Genomic DNA, 23,718 nt, shown 5'->3' on the forward strand with positions numbered 1-23,718 from the left:
AAAGGGGAGCCAGTAGATATAGTATACTTGAATTTCCAAAAGTCATTCAATGAAGTGCCATACAAAGGTTGATACGCAAGATCAGGGCTCATGGAGTTGGAGGTATTATATTAGCATGGATGGAGGATTGGTTAACGGATAGGCAGCAGAGAGTAGGGATATATGGGACATTTTCAAGGTGGCAGGCTGTAACTAGCGGAATGCCGCAAGAATCAATGCTGAGGCCTCAGCAATCTACATTCCATATTAATGATTTAGCCAAAGAGACCGAGAGTAATGTACTCAAGTTTGCTGATGAAACAAAGATAGGTGGGAAATTAGTTGTGAGGAGGTCACAAAGAGGCTGCGAAGAGATATAGACAGGTTAAATGAGTGGGCAACAAGAAGGAGTATAATGTGGAGAAGTGTGAGGTTATTCATTTCGGTATTAAGAATAGAAAAGCAGAATATTTTTAAGAGGGATGAAACTTCTAAATGTTGATGTTCAGACACTTGGGTGTACTTGTACAAGGAGCACAGTAAATTAACATGAAGGTACAGCAAGCAATTAGGAAGGCAAGTGGCATGGTGGCCTTTATTGGAAGGGGATTAGTGCACAAGAATATAGAAGTCTTGCTAAAATTGTATAGTGCTTTGGTGAGACCACACCTGGAGTACTGTGTGCACTTTTGGTCTCCATACCTAAGGAAGAATATACTTGCATTGGAGGTGGTACAGTAAAGGTTCACGTTCCTAGAATGAAAGGGGTATCCTATGATGAGAGGCTGAGTAAATGGTATACTCTCTCAAGTTTAGACGAATAAGAGGTGATCACATTAAAACTAGATTCTGAAGAGGCTTGACAGAGTAGACACTGAGAGGTTGTTTTCACTGCCTGGGGAATTTCATCACTCGGACGGTTGTGAATCTTTGGAATTGTCTATCCCAGAGGATTGTGGCTGCTCCATCATTGAGACTGAGGTAGACAGATTATCTACCTCCCTATCAAGGGATATAGAGAGTGGACAGGTAAGTGGAGTTAAGGTATCAGGTCAACCATGATCATATGGAATGGTAGAACAGGCTCAAGTATGGCCTACTCCTGCTGCTATTTCTTAGGTTCTTAAGTTATGTTCACTGACATGTGGAGAAAGCTGAAACTTAGCCATCAGACTCTGCATCATGGTTAGATCCACAAGTGTGTTGATGGAGGTGGCAACTGTTTCCATGCTGGAAAGGATGAGCCCCAAGCTCTGCATAATGTCCTGTGCAAGGTTGGTGCTGGACTCCTCCGTGCTCCTTAATATTGACCAGAGGCTTCTTAATGCACCATTGTTGTGCATACCCATTCAGCCTACTTCTGCAGGCTGTCCCAATGAACTGCTCATTGAGTCCACTGCATCATAACATATGTGCGGCCTCACCCTGTGGTGAGCTGGCACCTGTGCTATCCTTGCCCTCTTCCCTGGCCTTGGGCCACTCTTGCCTGGTTTTTCACCACATGCAGACCCTGCCTTTCTGCCATCCTCTATGCATAGTGTCAGTATCTGAGCTGGTGGCTGCGAGTGTGAAATTGAGTGACGGTGCATTTTCATCATCACTGTCTTCTTGCTGTCCCTCCACTGCTTGGCCAGGCTGGATGACGTGGGTATCTGAAAGGAAAAAGGCACAAGGATAAGATTGTGATGTGGGGAGGGAGGGTCAAGTAAGAGGTGCATGCTTACACGATCTTCAACTTGTAAATCAAAAGTGAGTTCAGCCCATATAGCAGCATGGTCATCAGAAAATCGTACTTTTCTGCACGTGTTGGAGGAACTGAGGGCAAGCAATAAAATTGGGTCAAGGACTTTTGAGATCATAGACAACCAAGGTACATTATGACCCTGTGCAGTGCATCTACCGCTGGTAACGAGGATCCTTCACTTCATTAAGGAGCAATGCGTAAGGGGGCCATGATTCACCAAGGAGCATAAATAAATTGTACCAGCCCTGGAATTAAACCCGCAATCAAGGAAAAACATCAGTACTGCTTTGTCAGCAACTGTCAAAATGGTGATAGCACTCAACATTTTTGTTGCATGCTCCTTCTGGGAAATAGCAAGATCAGTCAGTATGTGGTTCACCACAGTGTTACCCAGATCTTAGATGTCTTGTTTCACTATGCTGAATTGATTAAAATCATCACTGACGTGCAGCAGAAGTTGAGTGTGGCTTTTGAGAAATCGGGCATTTCCAGGGTTTTGGTCTTTCATTGTCTGTAACCATACGGCTATTCAAGCATCTATGCAACATCCCATGGCATCCATCAACACAAAGAGCACTGCTTAATGAAAGTCCAAATTCTCTGTCAGTATTGATTCTCGAGAGTGTGCACTCCGTTTATATCTCAAGAAAATCATGGGGTTCTCACATATTCCATTATGAAGATGACTTGAAAATACGGGTTACCTATTCAAAATGTGCCTCATGACACTCCAATGGTAACTACCAGGCAAAGAGTGTAAATTGGCACACATTTGTTTTAAGTGGTCGTAACACTATTGACCCGATGTCTGATGTGCTCAAATCATGGTTCCGGTGTTGGATCATAAGGTTTTCTTATACAATATGCCCCAGAAAAATGGCTGTAATATGCTTGATGCATGTCATATAACATAGCTTCAAAAGAGATGTATTGACTGGCTTAAACATCATGTGTAAAAAAAAAGCAGCAGATCGCAAGTGAAGAGTTTGGGATTGTATCAATAACCATCTAATGAAAAGTACCAATCAAGAATGATGAACCAGCATACAGCTACCAATAAAAATGCCAGCAAGGAAGAGAATGGGAATGATTAAGGTAAATCATAATATTTTTGAAATTATTTGCCCAACATCTTATTTTCTCAATAACTGAACGAATGGGAAATAAAGTTTCTTGCATCATAAACACATTTTTAAAATTATGGTAATTCTTTACTTAGATCTTAAGCTGACCTATTTTATGCACTTGGGACTGGAAATCATGGGGCTCATTATACATTGATTCCCCTGTCAGCTGAAAGAAGGGGCTTAACCAGGGAACAAAATACAGCTCCCAAAAAGCACGAGTGTCACTCTTGCTCTGCAGATTATTTTTGTGATTGATAACAAAATTTGCCATAGAAACAGCATTGTTGGGCTTAGAACTCCACCTGCCCACTACATCTAGCAATGGCAAAGACTTAAGGACTGACAGTATTAAAATCAGTCAAAATTCTTTGGAGGTAACTGATTTTTTTTGTGTGCAAGCATTAAAGCCAAGTGAAGCATGAGCTTTGGAACTGTATCAGAATTAACGTTGATAGGAAAAACAATATAACAGATTCAGTCCACAGGATATATTTCTGCAATTGTGTACTTTATGGTGATGCATTGTGTCTTTATTGAAAATACTACTGAAGGTGTACTGTATGTTTAGTGTATGTGTGGCTGTGTGCTCCTCCCCCACTCAAGCACTGATGTGATGTACACTAGTACTTTTGCTTCACTGCTCCTGTACCACTTATTACTGGAACAAGTTAATGTGAAGGTTTCCTGAGAAGTTGACTGTGATTCAGAAACATTGAAAATTTGTGGCACAGAAGGAGGCCATTCAGCCCATCGTATCTGTGTCAGCAGAGGAAGAGCTATTCAGCTTAATCTCACTTTCCAGCTCTTGGTGCATAGCCTTACATGTTATGGCAATTCAAATACATATTCAAGTATTTTTTAAATGTGATGAGTGTTCCTGCCTCTAAACCCTTTGAGGCAGTGAGTTTCAGACCCCCATCACCCTCTGGGAGAAAAAAAATTCTCCTCAAATTCCCTCTAATCCTTCTGCCAATTACTTTAAATCTATGCTCCCTGGTTATTGAGTTCTCTGCTAAGGGAAATAAGTCCTTATTATCTACTCTATCTAGGCCTCGTAATTTTATACATCTCAATTAAATCTCCCCTCATCATCCTCCATTCCAAAGAAAACCTCCGTCTATCCAATCTATCTATTGCTAAAATTTTCCATTCCAGGCATATCATTGTAAATCTTCTCTGTATCCTCTCTAGTGCAATCACATCCTTCCTGTAATGCAGTGACCAGAACTGTACACAGTACTCTAGCTGTGGCCTAACTAGTGTTTTATACAGTTCTAACATAACTTCTCTGCTCTAATATCCTATGCCTTGGCTAATAAAGGAAACTGTATGGTGTGCCGCCTTAACCTGTACCTGTGACTATCTGTCCTGCAACTTTGGAGATCTATGGACATACACTCCGTGGCCCCTCTGTTCCTCTACCCTTCTTAGTATCCTACCATTTATCGTGCAGTCCCTTGCCTTGTTTGTCCTCCCCAAATACATTACTTCATACTTCTCTGGATTGGATTCCATTTGCCACTTTTCTACCCATCTCACCATTGATACCTTCCTGCAGTCCACAACTTTCTTATCTATCTAAGAGTAATATGGTTCAGTATATAGAGTATAACATACGGGTAAGGATCATAATCTTACTAAAGAAACAAAAGACTATTGCTGTACATAATGGGAAACCACACAGCTAAATCAGGTTGATATATTGGGATAAAACCTCTTTGCCTTGCTTTTATATGGAAAAACCTCCCAATGAAGGAGAGGAAAATATGTCCATTCCAGCAGATTCCTCCTCCTTCCTTCAGACAATCAAAAGCCTAAATGAGTATTTGACAAAGAATGAGATGCAGGTTCTTCTGGTCTATTGTCCATTGCAATTCCTTTTGACGTTTTGTCTTGTTAATTTCTGATTCATTACTTGCACTAGAGTTGCTGTTTTAAAATATGGAACAACCAATATGCTTTGATTAAAGTATGCACCACCACAGGTCATGGGTAGCTTATAAGCAGTTCATTTAAGCGACTTCATGAGCAGATATTGATAAACAAGGATATTTCCCAGGTCGGCAACTTCACTTCTTCTGACATCCAGTGGTATTTGCATCAGCTCAAAGAGTAACCTGTGAGGCAATTTGCATTGTATTATAAGCAGACAGTGTGCCATCATCCAGAAAGAATTGGAGTCAGAGTTCTACATCAAAATTAATTCTATTATCAAGCAGAGGACAGAAACTTTCATTCCATCAGTATTTGGATTCAGTCCCTAAAATACAGCGCAGATAAATATAATCTCACTGACTGACAGTGCTGGAGGACATGAGTTTGCTGGACTGAACATAAATTTAAAATTAAATGCTAACAGTATGCTATTTACCCACAAGCAGTCTTTGATACTTCTCTTGTAGAATATTGTATGAAAACTTTAGTACATGGATGGTGGATTATAACAAGTGAAGAAAAGCATTAGCTACAATGCAAGCTTAGCTTGATGGAATCTAACTTGACTGTAATTAAACTAATTAAAAAGGCACAGAACCAAAAGGTAGATGCCACAGAAGAAACATATTCAATCTTTTTCCACAGCTTCTTGGTGATCGATCTCTTCGGGTTGACATAGCAGAAGGCAGAAAGCAAGAGAAGGGTGGTTTTGGCTTCAGGAGATCAGATGACAGAGGAGGTGAGACACTTGTTCCTTCCTGTATGTTAATACATTCTGAGGTTCCTTTAGTTTCCCCACACAGCTGTACTGCAATACTGACATAACTAACATAATGTGGCAGTGTTGAATGGTTGGGCCATATTACATAGATTTTTATCAGGCGCAGCAGTGAGATACTGATACCAAAACATGCTGATCTAGTCAGTAGGCTTGCCAACTTTCGAAATGTTCAAATTATTTCCCATGTTATGAGCCAAACCAATGAGTCAGATACTGTAATGTGGTATAGTACATACTTTTGTTTTTTTAAAAATATACATTTTACCTATTTTCCTTCAGTCTGTCATCTTTGCATAAACTTCATAAATCTTGAAAAGGAAGTATTGATAGATATGCCTTGATAGAACATTCAAAATACCTTTCTTATCCAGCTGACTTCCCATTCAAAAGCTCACAAGTTAAATTAGAGAGAAAGAAATGCTTACATTTATGTGTCATTAAATCACATATTCAGGATGTTCCAAAGTGCCTCACAACTACTGACCTACTTTTGAAATAGTCACTGTCGCTACGTAGTCAAACATGGCAGCTAACATGTACAGCAAGATCTTACAAACGGTAAATGAGATGAATAACCAGTTAATCTGTTTTTTGCAGTCTTAGTTAAGGGAGGAATTGGGTTGACCAGGATAGTAGGAGTATTCTCTGCTTTCAACAAGCAGATGGGATCTTGATGTAAGGTCTCATGCAAAACCATAATCTCCAACAATGCAGCACACCCTAGGTACTGACCTAAGGGGTCAGCCTAGATTACATGTTCAAGTCCTGGAATAGGACTTGAAAGCACTACTTTTTGACTCTGATGGAGAGTGCTTCCAGTGAAACCAGCTGACACTTCATTCAGCTGATAGCATATTCAATACTGGCAGAGGAGTGTTGTTTTTGTATGGAGGTACTGACTCAACCAGGTGTGTTGTGAGGTTGTGAACATTGGTAACAGCAACACACTTTTCCTGATCAATGTTTTGGTAGCTGATGCCCATTTGATATTGAGTCAGCACATTAGTTTAGTTGCCCACACCACCGTTGGACTCAACAGTAAAAGAGGAACTGTTGTGGGTGAGTCTTGGTTTATTGATCAACACAGCAACAGGACACAGGACTCAAAACTCATGCTTTCAGCTGGCATTACATCAAGATCCCATCTGCTTGGTGAGAGCCAAGAAATCTCCTAGTATCCTGGCCAACATTCCTCTTTTAACTAAGACTGCAAAAAACAGACTAACTGGTCATTCATCTCATTTACTGCCTGTAAGATCTTGTTGTAATGTTAGCTGCCATCTTTGACAAATTATGAACTTCTCTGTTCAATCTTTTTGTTTCATTCATCCTTTTAAAAATATTGAAAAGTATGATGTAAGAGCAGCATGTTGGAGTCCCAATGTATTGCTCCATGCAGTGCTAAACAATTTGACATCTGCAGTCCTCCACATAGTGAGGTAACGATTTCAGCTGTACCTCATGAGAAATTATCATGCACACCAATGCTTCCCCAAAGCCAGCAGGCTGTGTGCCACACCTGGAGGGCATGTCCTCACCCTGAGGACTCACTTTCAGTTTACAACAGTGAGCATCTATGACAATATCCAGGCTTGGGCTGATAAGTGGCAAGTAACATTCGTGCCACACAAGTACCAGGAAATGGCCATCTCAAACAAGAGAGAATCTAACCAAAACCAAGAAATGCTGGAATCACTCAGCAGGTCTGGCAGCATCTGTGGAAAGAGAAGCAGAGTTAACGTTTCGGGTCAGTGACCCTTCTTCGGAACTGAATCTAACCATCTCCCCTTGACATTCAATGGCATTACCATTGCTGAATCCCCCACTATCAACATCCTAGGGGCTACCATTGACCAGAAACTAAACTGGAGTAGCCATATAAATACCATGGCTACAAGAGCAGGTCAGAGGCTAGGAATCCTGCGGCGAGTAACTCATCTCCTGACTTCCCAAAGCCTGTCCACCATCTAAAAGGCACTAGTAAGGAGTGTGATTGGAATACTCTCCACTTGCCTGAATGGGTGCAGCTCCAACAACACACAAGAAGCTCGGCACCATCCAGGACAAAGCAGCCCGATTGATTGGCACCCCATCTTCAAATATTCACTCCCTCCGTCACGGACGCACAGTGTCAGCGGCGTGTACCATCTACAAGATGCACTGCAGCAACACACCAAGGTTCCTTAGACAGCACCTTCCAAACCTGCGCGGGAGCGCCATCACCTGCAAGTTCCCCTCCAAGTCACACAGCATCCTGACTTGGAACGATATTGCCGTTCCTTCACTGTCGCTGGGCCAAAATCCTGGAACTCCCTGACAGCATTGTGTGTACCTAGCCCACATGGACTGCAGAGGTTCAAGAAGGCAGCGCACCACCAACTTCTCAAGGGCAATTAGAGATGGGCAATAAATGCTGGCCTAGCCAGCGACCCACATCCCATGAATGAATTAATAAAAGGTCAGAATGAACAGATGCTTGTATTTGCATCTCTGGCTGGCTTCCCACAACTGCAGGGTGTTATCAACTGCATGCATGTGGCAGTCCAACCATCCTCAGATCTGCCAGCTGTATTTGTCAACTGCAAGGCCTTCCACTCCATGAGCAGCTGATGTGCAACCAGGTAAAGATATTACCAAAAGATGTGCGCAAGATGCCTGGAGATCTGCTTTTGTCCTATGGCAGTCCAAGCTCTCTGACATTTTTAGATCTGCAAGCACACTTAAGGAGATGAGGGTACCCACTTCAAACTTAGCTGATGACCCTCGTCAGAAACCTAGCCAATGAAGCCCAACAGCTAAGTACAGTGAAGTACAACAAATGTCATATGACTACCAAATGTGTGATCAAACAAGTCATCAAAATGCTGAAAATGACCTGCAGGTGCCTAGACATATATGGAGGCTTCCTTCAATGCACACCAGCCAGGGTGTCCAGAATGGTCGTGGTCTCCTGTGCTCTGCACAACATTGCACAACAGTGAAGTCTGGATCTGCAGGAGGAACAAGGCACAGAGCTCAGATCCTCTTTGTCTTCCTGCTCCTTGGAATCATCCAATGAGCAAGAAGGTGATAAAGGCAATGCACCACTAGCTGCTCACATTGCAGCCAGGGATGCACTTAGGTGTATCATTAGACAGATATCAAAAGCACATGTAACAGCCACTCTACCTGCTCCCTCCCATCATACCGCTCACACAAAGCAGTCCTGCAAACAATCAACCACCCCTTGCACATCTCCCTGTTAATCCCTGTCAATTCATATTTTCCCAATTATCATAAAACAAGTTAAAAGGAGACTTGCCAACCAGCAACCAAGAATGGGCAAGATGGGAAAATGGTGCAAATGAATAACATTTATTTGAACTAAACAACAGTAACTACAAAGTTTTCCTTCCGCTCCTACATGGTGCAACCCCTGTGCCTTGAGCAGAGGTAGAGGCAGGCTATTCAGATCCCTGCTCTCACTGCTGTGATACTTTTGGCTGACAACCTCTGTGTGTTGCAGCCTGCGAGGGCCCCATCAAAGACTGGTCCATCAGCACCTGTGCAAGGACAGACTTGTTCATTGGGAGATGAGGAAGCATGTCAGGTGCTGACAGAGGTGGGGGTAAATGGGGAGAAGTGAAAGTTTGAGTGTAGTCCCCATTTCGTGTGCCCTCTCAGCATCATCCCTTTCATGGCCCAGCTGCATATCACTGCTCCCAATCTGCTGCAGAACACTTAGGTGCAAATCAGTGCAGCACTGTAAGGTCACTGCTAAGGTACATGTCATTCTATTTAAGCTAGCAGCTATCCTGGCATCCAGAGTATGTATGGCCATGGTCAAGGTGTGCATGGACTCATTTGGTTGCAGCGTTTGATGTTCCACAGAGCTGGCCATCAACAATGGAAGAATACATCATTGCAAGCCCTGCAATTTCAACCCAGTTGTTCTTGTGGCGGACTGCTCCATTTTCTTTGCATTTGTGGTCAGTGTACTTGGAAGCTTTGTCAGTGCATCACACATTATCTGCTGCTGCTTAATGATTCTCCTTTTCATCATCATTCCCCGTGCAACAGCATCTGCATTCATCTAAGCAGAGTTGGCGGGGGCTTCGCCCTCCGATGCAGGAACTCCACTGCTATCCCTGTCCACCGACATCTACACCTACTCACTTGTGAAGTGAGAGTCACTGGGTGAAAACCCAACTACCTGCCTAACAGTTCCCATCAGTGTGTGAGTTTCTGAACTGGTGCATGTTATGCGTGAGTCCTGTGACAGTGCATCCTCAGAAGGAATCAGCTCCTTTGACGGATTGTTGTCCACAATCTCCAGCAACTGCTGCTGAATGTGTGAGGTCCCTATTGGAGTTAAAGATATGAATTAGCACTGGCGAGGTAAGAATTGTGCAACTTATCATTATGAAAGAAGTCACATTTCACTTGCTGTTGAAATCAAGTCAACATGAATGCTGTATGACAGTTGGATCGCTGGTATTTAATTGCATCACCAGGTAGCTGTGAGGTGCCCATCTCCAATGGTCAGGGACATGGAAAAGCCACTGCTCTGCAGCGCTTCCTTATTGTGAGCTGGGGAATGTGTGGAGGATCATCTCCAGTTCTCTCCCTCTCCCTAGTGCTCTCTAATCACTTCTCCAACAACGAGGGAAAGAAAAGACCTATGAGTGACTGTAAGAGCATGTGTTTACCTGACGAATGCAGTGCAATTGGTGAGGGTGGTAATCAGGGCATGAAATTGCATAAGTTTAAGTGTGAGTGGCAGTGGTGGATGAAGGATGGATATGTGAGGAAGTGCAAAGGCAGAGAAATATGGGTGCACGTGCAAGGTATGTGAATGTGATGGAGTAGGCTTGACAAGGCAGAGCGAGGGGATGGGGTGATGCGCACAGCAGGATGTAGGTGAATATGCAACTGTACTTACCTTTTCTGATCTGGTTAGGTCATTAAAAATGCTTCCTGCACTGAATCCAGGGGTATAGCACGATGCTGCTGCCACTGACCTCCTGGATGACCTCCATCCGTGCCTTCTTGTTGCCAGCAACAGGTTTCTTCCTTGCATTGCTGGAGCAAAGTGTCACTGTCCAGTTCCTCACTGACCCTAGGGGTACACCAAGTGAGGCATCATTGAACTGCAGCGCATCCTTTGACCATCCGGAGTCCATAGTCACATTTCCTATTCTCTTCTTGCCAACTCCAAATTACTCCAAATTCCATCTTCAGATTAACTCTTTAACTATGGGCCTTGAGATCGTGTCATGCGGGACCTCATCACACCCGCTGCCATGCATTGGATGCCAAACCTGGAAGAAAAGTGCTAATGAGCTGGCTGAGTTAAAGAGCCAGTACCAAATATGCTAACATTACTTATGGGTTTCCAATGTGATTTTGCGCCCCCCCCCACTCCAACCCTCCACCACTCTCACTGCATCTCTGAGATGATTTGGGTCCAAAGAGACAAAGAAGCAATGAGCAGTTTTTAAAAGGGTAATCGATAGAGTTCAAGAGAAGTATATTCCACTAAAAGCCGAAAACAAACAAGCTAATTGTGGGGCACCAAGGATGAATAAAGAGCTAAAAGTAAAATTGAATCTAAAGAAAAAGACATATATGAAGTGCTTAGTTGCTAAAGGAGAGGAGGCTGAAAGAGAAAGTGAAGAACTTTAGAGAGAAGTTAAAAAAAAGTATGGAGAAATTACAAAATCAAGTTATCAAGGAGTATAAAAAGTAGTAATAAAGCATTCTATAGACACATAAATAACTGAAGGAAAATTAAAGTAAGAATAGGGCCACTAAAGGATGAGTAAGATAAGCTCACAAGTAACAGAAAAATGGCAGAAGTATTGAATACCTACCTTTCCCCAGGTTTTACTAAAAATGACAATGAAATAGACACTTCACTAGAGAATGAGCTGATGAAGAATATCAATAAAGCTTAGATAGAAAGAGAGAAAATAATTGGCAAAGTAGAAAAACAAAAAGCGGATAAAACCCCAGGTCTGGATGGTCTATACTCACACATGCTCAAGGAAACTAGGGAGGAGAGAGGAGAGGCACCAGTTTACATGTACAGGTTCTCTAGAAGAGGGAGTAGTGCCAGGGGAGTGACAGACAGCTAATGTTGTTCCGATATACAAAAAGGGCGATCAAACAAAACCTGGGCACTATAGACCAGTCAGTTTAATATGCATGGTAGACATTAAGATGGAACCTATACTAAAAGAAATGATAGACGAGTATCTAGAGTGAGAAAATATAAGATAAAATAGTCAGCATGGATTCCAAAAGGCTACGTCATGCTCAACTAACTGATAGAGCTCTTTGAAGAGGTAATGTAGAGAGTACACAAGGGGAATATAGTAGATGCCATGCTCTTGGATCTTCAAAAGGCTTTTGATAAAGTAACACACAATATGCACATGACAAAGGTCAGGGCATATGGAGTCAAGAGACAAATAGTTGAATGGATCACAGAGTAGAATCTTAGAATGATTACCACACAGAAGGAGGCTATTTGGCCCATCATGTCTGTGCCAGCTGTCAGCAACAGCTAGTCCTGTTTCCCCACTCTTACCCCATAGCTCTGCAAATTTTTTCTCTTCAGGTGCTTATTCAATTCTCTTTTAAAAGCCATGATTGAATCTGCCTCCAACACACTCTCAGGCAGTGCATTCCTGATCCTAACTGCTCACTGCATAATTTTTTTTCCCCCTCATGTCAGTGTTGCTTCTTTTGCCAATCACCTTAAATCGGTGTCCTCTTTTCTTGCCCCTTCCGCCAACAGAAACAGTTTCTCCCTATCTACTCAGTCTAGACGCTCATGATTTTGAACACCTCTTCCAAATCTCCTCTCTACCTTCTCTGATGTGAACAATCCCAACTTCTCTAATCTGTTCACGTAATTGAAGTCCCTCATCCCTGGGACCATTCTCATAAATCTTTTCCACACCCCCTCTAAAGCTTTCACATCCTTCCAAAAAGGCGGTGCCCAGAATTAGGCACAATACTCCAGCTGATGTACAGAGAGATTTGGGTGTTCAGGTCCATTGTTCCCTGAAGGTGGCAACGCAGGTCAATAGAGTGGTCAAGAAGGCATACGGCATGCTTTCCTTCATCGGACGGGGTATTGAATAGAAGAGTTGGCAGGTCATGTTACAGTTGTATAAGACTTTGGTTCGGCCACATTACCAAAAGGATGTAGATGCTTTGGAGAGAGTGCAGAGGAGGTTCACCAGGATGTTGCCTGGTATGGAGGGCGCTAGCTATGAAGAGAGGTTGAGTAGATTAGGATTATTTTCATTAGAAAGACGGAGGTTGAGGGGGGACCTGATTGAGGTGTACAAAATCATGAGAGGTATAGACAGGGTGGATAGCAGAAGCTTTTTCCCCAGAGTGGGGGATTCAATTACTAGGGGTCACGAGTTCAAAGTGAGAGGGGAAAAGTTTAGGGGGGATATGCGTGGAAAGTTCTTTACGCAGAGGGTGGTGGGTGCCTGGAATGCGTTGCCAGCGGAGGTGGTAGACGCGGGCACGATAGCGTCTTTTAAGATGTATCTAGACAGATACATGAATGGGCAGGAAGCAAAGAGATACAGACCCTTAGAAAATAGGCGACACGTTTAGATAGAGGATCTGGATCGGCGCAGGCTTGGAGGGCCAAAGGGCCTGTTCCTGTGCTGTAATTTTCTTTGTTCTTTTGTTCTGAGTCCGAACCAGTGTTTTGTAAAGTGTAGTGAACACGCACTATGCCTTTGAGGTTCTGCTTTTTAATTTAGTGCCTAGCTCTTCATTCTCCCTATGCAGAACCTCTTTCCTAGACCTATCTATGTTGTTGGTACCTACGTGGACCACAACCACTGGATCATCCCCCGTCACTGCAGGTTCCTCTCTGCCCTGAGCAGATGTCCGGAACGCTGGCACCAGGCCGGCAACACAGCCTTCTAGACTCTTGCTCTCAGCTGCAGAGGACAGTGCCTATCCTCCTGGCTATACTGACCCCTATTACACGACATTCCTTTTAACTCTCCCCACTTGAATGGCTTCCTGCACCATGGTGCCATGGTCAGTCTGCTGAACCACACTACAGCCCCCACTCTTGTCCATCATGCAAGCTGTATGTATCTCGAACTTGCTGCTTAATTTCAAGGGCTGAGACTGCTCCACTGCCACCTTCGCGATCTTAGTAACACTTACCTACCTAACTTGCAGTCACACCCTGCTGTCCCTGACCACTGACCAAATCAGACGATCCTCTCCTCGGGGGTCTGACTGCATTCTGGAACAAAATGTCTAAGTAACTTTCCCCCTCCCTGATGCATCACAATGTCTGCAGGGCCTCCAGTTCATCTACTCTGAGCAGAAGCTGCTCAAGCCGCAGACACCTACTACAGACGTGGTTGCTATGGATTGCCATCGCACCCAGGAGCTCCCACATACTGCAACCATAACATATCACCTGTCCTGCCATCTTCATTGTGTTAATTAAATTAAATGTATTTTTCTTAATTAATTTATAGTTCCCCTCTTCACCAAACTCCCTTCTTCACATTCTGTGCACTCAAGCAGCATGTAGTGCAGACACGCATCACTCAGAGACCCCTGAATTTATACTCTGATCATGAGTCAGCTTTTCTAGAGCTCAGAAAGCAGTTTAAGCTAGCTGCCTAATTAACTAGTTACAGCAACTCTTGAGAGTTTGTATATCCCTGTTTAAAACTGGAAGAAACTTAACTTGCCTTTAACTTGAAACAATAATTTTAGTTGATTGCTAAATGTAAACAAAAACTAGACTTCAGAGAGAGATTAAACCTTAAAATCCTGTCACTCACCAAACTCCCTTCTTCACACTCTGTGCACTCAAGCAGCACTCTGCAGTGCTGAGTAATGCCCATTGGATTAAGGAATGCCTCAGCCACCTTCCAAAGCCTGATGAACCAGGCAGTGGCTGGCCTACCTAACTGTGTAGTGTACTTGGATGATTTGTTAGTGTACAGTGAGACCTGGGGTGGGGGGGCGGGGGGGGACCTAGACCAATTGGAAGCCCTCTTCCGAAGGTTACAGTCAGCTGACCTTGTGGTAAACCACACAAAAAACGAGTTTGCTAAAGCTCAAGTATCTACGTGGGCATGTTGTAGGTCTGGGGTGAGTGCTACCCAGAGCAGCAAAAATACAGGAGCTGGTGGATTCTCCCGTCCCCATGACCAAATGGGAAATAATGCGATTTTTGGGCATGTGTGGGTTTTACCACAGGTTTGTCCCAAACTTCACTTACAGCCACCCCATTGACAGACCTACTGCAGAAAAACGCAAAGGTAGTGTGGTCAGAAAGGTGCCAAACAGATTTTAAGAGGCTAAAAAGCCATCTTAACCAATGAACCAGAGCTCGCAGCTCCAAATTTTAATAAACCATTTAAAGTTGATGCTAGTGACCAAGGGGTAGGTGCCATCGAGCTCCAAGATGATGAGTTGGGCACTGAGAGACAAGTTGGGTACTTCTCCAAAGAATTAAATGGACACCAAAAGTGGTATTCCACCTTGGAAAAGTAAGTACTGGCAATGTTGCTAGCTCTCCAGCACTTTGAGGTCTAGGTCCAGAATGGATATAGGGAGACTATAGTCTATACCCACCATAATCCTTTAACCTTTGTGGAGAAATCCAAAAATCAGAATACAAGGCTATTTTGATGGAGTCTGCTTTTGCAACCCTACCACTTAAAAATTACCTACATTGCAGGAAAAAGCAATGTAATAGCTGACACGTTGTCCAGAGTCTAACTCAACACAGAATCATCCCAGATGAAAATTCCACCAGAGCATAGCTATGGCAGTGTGAGATTTAGAAGTGAGTGTTTGAGGATGAATGTGCAACCTGGCAAGTTCAAACCCTGCCTGTTTTTTGCAAACCATCCAAGTCTATCATTGCTGCAGACAGAGACCCTGGGAAGAAAACCATCTTCTTCACTTTCCCCAAGAAAATCCTGAACCAGTTGACCACATCTGCCAGCCAGAAACCTCAGGACCACGAGTTCAGCCGGGAGACAACTGAATTCACAGAATCAGAATCACAGAATAATACAGTACAGAAGAGGCCCTTCGGCCCATCGAGTCAGCACCGATGCATTAAAGACACCTGACCTGTCTACCTAATCCCATTTGCCAGCACTTGGCCCATAGCCTTGAATGTTATGACGTACCAAGTGCTCATCCAGGTACTTTTTAAAGGATGTGACGCAACCCGCCTCTACCACCCTCCCAGGCAGTGCATTCCAGACCGTCACCACCCTCTGGGTAAAAAAGTTCTTCCTCAAATCCCCCTTAAACCTCCTTTCCCTCACCTTAAACTTGTCTCCCCTCGTAACTGACCCTTCAACTAAGGGGAACAGCTGCTCCCTATCCACCCTGTCCATGCCCCTCATAATCTTGTACACTTCGATCAGGTCATCCCTCAGTCTTCTCTGCTCCAGCGAAAACAACCCAAGCCTAACCAACCTCTCTTCCTAGCTTAAATGTTCCATCCCAGGCAACATCCTGGTGAATCGCCTCTGCACCCCCTCCAGTACAATCACATCCTTCCTATAATGTGGCGACCAGAATTGCTCACAGTACTCCAGCGGTGGCCTTACCAAAGTTCTATACAACTCCAACATGACCTCCCTGCTTTTGTAATCTATGCTCAATTGATAAAGGCAAGTGTCCCATATTAACCTGCCCTTCTGCCTTCAGAGATCTATGGACAAACACGCCAAGGTCCCTTTGTTCCTCGGAACTTCCCAGTGTCAGGCCATTCATTGAATACTTCCATGTCACATTGCTCCTTCCAAAGTGTATCACCTCACACTTTTCAGAGTTAAATTCCATCTGCCACTTTTCTGCCCTTTGACCATCCCGTCTATATCTTCCTGTAACCCAAGACACTCAACCTCACTGTTAACCACTCGGCCAATCTTTGTGTCATCCGCGAACTTACTAATCCTACCCCCCACATAGTCATCTATGTCGTTTATATAAATGGCAAACAATAGGGGACCCAGCACAGATCCCTGTGGTACACCTCTGGACATTAAAACAGCCGTCTGTCATCACTCTCTGTCTCCTACAGCTAAGCCAATTTTGAATGCACCTCTCATCCTTCTAAACTCCAATGAATACAGACCCAAACTGTCCAGTCTTTCCTCATAAGATAACCCTCTCATTCCAGGAATCAGTCAAGGGGCGGCACAGTGGCGCAGTGGTTAGCACCACAGCCTCACAGCAACATAATACAAGATGACATTAGACAACTTGCAGACTGGGCAGTTAAGTGGGAAATGAACTTTTATCATAGAAAAATGTGAGGTGATGGTAGGAAAAACATACAGTACCAACACCACAAAAAATAAGAAACTCAATAGGGTAGAAAAGCATGATGCTCTAGGGATACAGGTGAACAAATCATTAAAACAGCATCATAGGTCAGCAAACCAATTAAAAATGGTAATAAAACACTGTGATTTATTTCTAGGGGTATCAAATTCACAAGTAATGATATGTTTACAGCATTTTCTGGTCTGGCCTACATGTGACTCCAGACCCACAGCAATGTGGTCGACTCTTAAATGCCCTCTGAAATGGCCTAACAAGCCACTCAGTTGTATCTAACCACTACGACGTCAATAAAGAATGAAACCGGACGGACCACCCGGCATCGACCTAGGCACAGGAAACGACGACGGCAAACCCAACCCTGTCGACCCTGCAAAGTCCTCCTTCCTAACATCTGGGAGCTTGTGCTAAAGTTGGGAGAGCTGTCCCACAGAGTAGTCAAGCAACAGCCTGACATAGTCATACTCACGGAATCATACATTACAATGTCCCAGACACTGCCATCACCATCCCCGGATACATCCTGTCCCAGCAGCAGGACAGACCCAGCAGAGGCGGCGGCACAGTGGTATACAGTGGGGAGGGAGTCACCCTGGGAGTCCTCAAAATTAACTCCAGACCCCATGAATTCTCAGGGCATCAGGTCATACATGGGCAAGGAAACCTCCTGCTGATTACCACCACTGCCCTCCCTCAACTGATGAATCAGTACTCCTCCATGTTGAACACCACTTGGAGGAAGCACTGAGGGTGGCAAGGGCACAGAATGTACTCTGGGTGGGAGACCTCAACGTCCATCACCAAAACTGGGCCATTGGTAGCAGCAGAAATGTACTCAACCACGATCTGTAACCTCATGGCCCGGCATATCCCCCACTCCGCCATTATCATCAAGCCAGGCGACCAACCCTGGTTCAATGAAGAGTGCAGGAGGGCTTGCCAGGAGCAGCACCTGAGACACCTCAAAATGAGGTGTCAACCTGGTGAAGCTCCAACCCAGGTCTACTTGGGTGCCAAACTGCGTAAGCAGCATGCAATAGACAGAGCTAAGCAATCCCATAACCAACGGATCAGATCTAAGCTCTGCAGTCCTGCCACGTCCAACCGTGAATGGTGGTGGACAATTAAACAACTAACAGGAGGAGGTGGTTCCACAAACATCCCCATCCTCAATGATGGGGGAGCCCAGCACATCAGTGCAAAAGATAAGGCCGAAGCATTGTCAACAACCTTCAGCCAGAAGTGCTGAGTGGATGATCCATCTCGGCCTCCTCCTGAAGTCTCCAGCATCATAGATGCCAGACTTCAGCCAATTTGATTCACTCTGCGTGATATCAAGAAATGACTGAAGGCACTGGATACTGCAAAGGCTATGGGTCCTGACAATATTCCGGCAATGGTACTGAAGACCTGTGCTCCAGAACTTGCCATGCCCCTAGCCAAGCTGTTCCAGTACACTACAACACTAGCATCTACCCGGCAATGTGGAAAATTGCCCAGGTATGTCCTGTACACAAAAAGCAGGACAAGTCCAACCCAGCCAATTACCACCCCCTCAGTCTACTCTCAATCACCAGTAAAGTGATGGAAGGTGTCATCGACAGCGTTATCAAGCAGCACTTGCTTCGCAATAACCTGCTCAGTGATGCTCAGTTTGGGTTCCGCCAGGGCCCCTCAGCCCCTGACCTCATTACAGCCTTGATTCAAACATGGACGAAAGAGCTGAACTCAAGAGGTGAGGTGAGAGTGACTGCCATTGACATCAACGCAGCATTTGTCCGAGTATGGTATCAAGGAGCTCTAGCAAAACAGGAGTCAATGGGAATCGGGAAAAATTCTCTGCTGGTTGGAGTCATACGTAGCACAAAGGAAGATGATTCTGGTTATCGGAGGTCAATCATCTCATCTCCAGGACATCACTGCAGGTGTTCCTCAGGGTAGTATCCTAGGCCCAACCATCTTCAGCTGCCTCATCAATGACCTTCCTTCAATCATAAGGTCAGAAGTGGGGATGTTCGCTGATGACTGCACAATGTTCAGCACCATTCGCGACTCCTCAGATACTGAAGCAGTCCATGTAGAAATGTAGCAAGACCTGGACAAGATCCAGGCTTGGGTTGATAAGTGGCAAGTAATATTCGCGCCACACAAGTGCCAGGCAATGACCATCTCCAACAAGAGAGAATCTAACCATCTTCCCTTGACATTCAATGGCATTACCATTGCTGAATCCCCCACTATCAACATTCTGGGGGTTACCATTGACCAGAAACTGAACTGGAGTAGCCATATAAATACAGTGGCTACAAGAGCAGGTCAGAGTCTAGGAATCCTGCGGCGAGTAACTCACCTGATTCCACCTGCAAGGCACAAGTCGGGAGTGTGATGGAATACTCTCCACTTGCCTGGATGGGTGCAACTCCAACAATACTCAAGAAGCTCGACACCATCCAGGACAAAGCAGCCCACTTGATTGGCACCCCATCCACAAACATTCACTCTCTCCACCACCGACACACAGTGGCGGCAGCGTGTACCATCTACAAGATGCACTGCAGCAACGCACAAGGCTGCTTCGACAGCACCTTCCAAACCCGCTACCTCTACCACGTAGAAGGACAAGGGCAGCACATGCATGGAAAGACTACCACCTGCAAGTTCCCCTCCAAGTCACACACCATAGAACTATATTGCCGTTCCCTCACTGTCGCTGGGTCAAAATCCTGGAACTCCCTTCCTAACAGCACTGTGGGTATACCTACCCCACATGGATTGCAGCGGTTCAAGAAGGCAGCTCACCACCACCTTCTCAAGGGCAATTGGGGATGGGCAATAAATGCTGGCCTGGCCAGCGATACCCACAGCCCATGAATGAATTTTTAAAAAATTCCCTTTGGTACGGACCTTATCTCCATTCCCTTAAGGCCAACGGATGCAGACTTGGAAGGATCTGGCAGACAACTGGTTTAGCCATTCACTACCAAATCTGACTGGACCATGTAAAGCAATATCAATTGCTACTCTAACACAAAAGCAAAATACTGCAGGTGCTGAAAATTTGAAACAAAAACAGAAAATGTTGTAAATCCGCAACTAGTTCGGCAGCGTTTGTGGAGAGAAAAACAGAGTTAGTGCTGCTTCCTGCTCCTGCCCTGAACAGAAAAATTTTCATGAACTTTTTTCCAATTTCCACCCTTCTCTCACCTTCATATGGTCAATCTCCGACATTTCCCTTCTCTTCCTCGACTTCTCAGCCTATCCCCAGAAATGGAGACATTCAACCTATATTCACAGTCAGCCCATGGCCTCCCACAGCTACCTGGACTACATTTCCTTTGCTCCCCACTTCCTGCAAGGACTCAATTCCATTTTCCCAGTTTTTCCGTCTCTGTCGCATCTGTTCCAACAATGCAACCTTTCATACTAGAGCTCCCGATATGGCTTCCCTTTTCCTCTACCGAGGATTGTCAACCATTTGCGGTGGGGGGGGGGGGGTGGTGGTGAATGTCCGATCTACCTCATGCACTTCTGCTCTCACCCCTTCCGCCCCTCTCAGAACCATGATAGAGTTCCCCTTGTTCCACCCCACCAGCCTCTGTGTTCAATGGATCATTCACTACCATTTCTGCCACTTCCATTGTGAAGCCATCACCAAACTCATCTTCCCGCCCCTTCCCTTTGAGCATTCCGAAAGGACTGTTCCCTCTGCAACACCCTGGTCCACTCCTCAGTCACCCCCAACACCTCCCCACTTTCCAACGGCACCTTTCTATGCAAGCACTGTAGGTGTACCTACCCCACATAGACTGCAGCGGTTCAAGAAGGCAGCTCACCACCACTTTTTCAAGGGCAATTAGGGATGGGCAATAAATGCTGGCTTTGCCAGCGACGCCCACATCCCTTGAATGAATAAAAAAAGGAGGAGGAGATACAACACCTGCCCGTTTATTTCCTCCCGTCTCACTGTCCAAGGCCCCAAACACTCCTGGCAAGTGAAACAGCAACTTACTTCTTTCAATTTAGTATACTCTATTCGCTGCTCACTATGTTGGGCTCCCCTCCATATTGGGGAGTCTAAACACAGACTGGGTGACTGCTTTGTGGGACACCTCTGTGCAGTCCACAAGCACGACTCTGAGCTTCCTCATGCTTATCTCTACCTTGCTCCCACTCTAATCTTTCTGTCCTTAGCCTGTTACAGTGTTCTAATGAAGCTCAACGCAAGCTCAAAGAACAGCAGCTCATCTTTCAACTGGGCACTTTACAGTCTTCCAGACTCAACATTGAGTTCAATAATTTTAGATCATAACCTCTGCCCCCATTTTTTTTTCTTTTTCCTTTTTTTTGCTGGTTCTTCTTTTCCCCACCCCTTGTTTCTTTCGTAATCTCTTTACTTTGTGTTCAGGCGGCTGCTATCCTTCCGTTTACACCTCATCCAGACACATCTGTTTAAAAACAGAAAGTGCTGGAAATACTCAGCAGGTCTGGCAGATCTGTGGAGAAACTTGTCCCATTACCACTTGGCCCTAAACCATGAAACCTTTTGTCATCTAATCCCTCCTGTCCTCAAACCTATCACAGACCTTCCATTTTGTTTGCCCCCACCTCACCCTTTCACTTGCTCAAAACCTATTACATTTCTAACTTTTGCCAGTTCTGATGATAGGTCACGACCTGAAACGGCAACTCTGTTTCTCTCTCCACAGATGCTGCCTGACCTGCTGAGTATTTCCTGCATTTTCTGTTTTTGTTTTGGATCCTGCTCTCTTCTACCAAAACTGCTTACTATTCCCGCATCATCCTGAAATACGTAGATAACCCCCAGCTTCTTTTCTTTGCAACTTTCTGAGGCTGAACCACACTGTTCGCAACCGTGGTGTCATATTTTAACCAAAGATAAGCTTCTGACCACATCCATACCCATCACTAAAACTGCCTAGTTCCACCTCCATAACACCACCAACTCCACCCCTGCCTCAGCTTCATCCATGTCTTTGTTACCTCTAAACTAAATTTAATCTAAAGTGTTCCAATGTACTCCTGGCTGACCTTCCTTTTTCTACCGTCCAGAAATTTGAGGTCATCCTAACTCTGCTGCCTGTGTCCTAACACACACCGAGTCTGGTTCACCCATCACCAACATTTCCTCTAAGCTGCACGGATACATAGCCATGCATCAGCTGCACAGGGGACAAACAGACGATGCAGCAATCTTAAAGGGACCACGCAGTGCAACAAACGGGTCGTGCACAACAAAAGGATTTAGAGGTGACATTGCCCATTACCTCTCTGCTCACTGACCTACATTGGCTCCTGGTTAAGCAATGGCTCCTTTTTAAAATTCTCATCCTTGCTAACAGATCCTTACTTTCCTCCATGTTTTAACCCCTCCCTATCTCTGTAATCACCAGCCCCGCAACTCTGAGATATCTGCGCTTATCTAATTCTGGCCTCTTGAACGTCCCCAATTTTAATTGCTGCCATTCATGGTTGTGCTTTCAGCTGCCAAGGGCCTTAGCTCTGTAATTCCTCAGCCTTTCTGCCTCTCTACTTTTCTTTCCTTTTTTAAGATGCTTCTCAAGCTTACCTCTTTGATATGTCTTTTGCTAATCTGCACTTCTTTTGGGCCTCCTTATCTCGAGAGACAATGGATACGCGCCTGGAGGTGGTCAGTGGTTTGTGAAGCAGCGCCTGGAGTGGCTATAAAGGCCAATTCTGGAGTGACAGGCTCTTCCACAGCTGCTGCAGAGAAATTTGTTTGTCGGGGCTGTTGCACAGTTGGCTCTCCCCTTGCGCCTCTGTCTTTTTTCCTGCCAACTACTAAGTCTCTTCGACTCGCCACAATTTAGCCCTGTCTTTATGGCTGCCCGCCAGCTCTGGCGAATGCTGGCAACTGACTCCCACGACTTGTGATCAATGTCACACGATTTCATGTCGCGTTTGCAGACGTCTTTATAGCGGAGACATGGACGGCCGGTGGGTCTGATACCAGTGGCGAGCTCGCTGTACAATGTGTCTTTGGGGATCCTGCCATCTTCCATGCGGCTCACATGGCCAAGCCATCTCAAGCGCCGCTGCACTAATATCTCTTTATATGATATAAAAACAAGAAATGCTGGAACCACTCAGCAGGTCTGGCAGCATCTGTGGATATATCTCTTTATGTGGCTTGGTGTCAAATTTTGTTTTATAATGCTTTAAAGGCAATTGTTGTTGATCTCATGATGAACGTTGGCCATCCATTTTGTATAAAATCACAGAATTAGACTTATGACTGAAGTTTAATCTCTTGGAATGCCAAAAGAATCCCATTGCAGAATAAATTTTTTATTTTCTTGATTCTCTACTCCTTACATTCAATATGTATATAAAACCAGTGTGTTCAAGACTGGTAATGGCATGAAATTTACTAATGACAGCAAGTTATGTCCTCAAGGGACCAATGTTGGGTAGATAAATATAGTTTACGTAGAACTAGACTAGATGGACTAAGAAATGGAACATAAAATTTATTGTGGAAAAGTATAAGGTTACAAACATGGGAACATGAAACTGGACACAATTGATAGATATTGTTGGCAGAGGAGGAAAATGAACAAGATTTTTAGGTGATTCTTAACAGTTTTCTGAAAGAATCTTGTCAGTGTGGAGCTGTGGTACTGAGGTTAATTAAATACTAGGATGTATCTTAAGGATACTTAAGTACAAGTATGAGTTTCCCCCCCCCCCCCCCCAAGAGTAAATTGTAAACACAAAATTCTAATATTGACCAGTGTCTGCTTTGTGACTGACAG

At 44.6% G+C, this 23,718-nt stretch overlaps 1 protein-coding gene across 3 annotated transcripts in view; it reads left to right on the forward strand.

Moving 5' to 3' along the window:
* Nucleotides 1–23,718, forward strand: part of eif4h (eukaryotic translation initiation factor 4h) — a 75,516-nt gene that overhangs the window by 37,816 nt on the left and 13,982 nt on the right. For all 3 annotated transcript variants that reach the window (XM_068010084.1, XM_068010085.1, XM_068010086.1), the window contains exon 4: nt 5,431–5,524. In XM_068010084.1, the coding sequence (XP_067866185.1) occupies nt 5,431–5,524 (94 nt within the window). The remainder of the gene's footprint in view (nt 1–5,430; nt 5,525–23,718) is intronic.

The sequence above is a fragment of the Heterodontus francisci genome, chromosome 30, assembly GCF_036365525.1.
Source record: "Heterodontus francisci isolate sHetFra1 chromosome 30, sHetFra1.hap1, whole genome shotgun sequence".
NCBI classification, from domain to species: Eukaryota; Metazoa; Chordata; class Chondrichthyes; order Heterodontiformes; family Heterodontidae; genus Heterodontus; species Heterodontus francisci.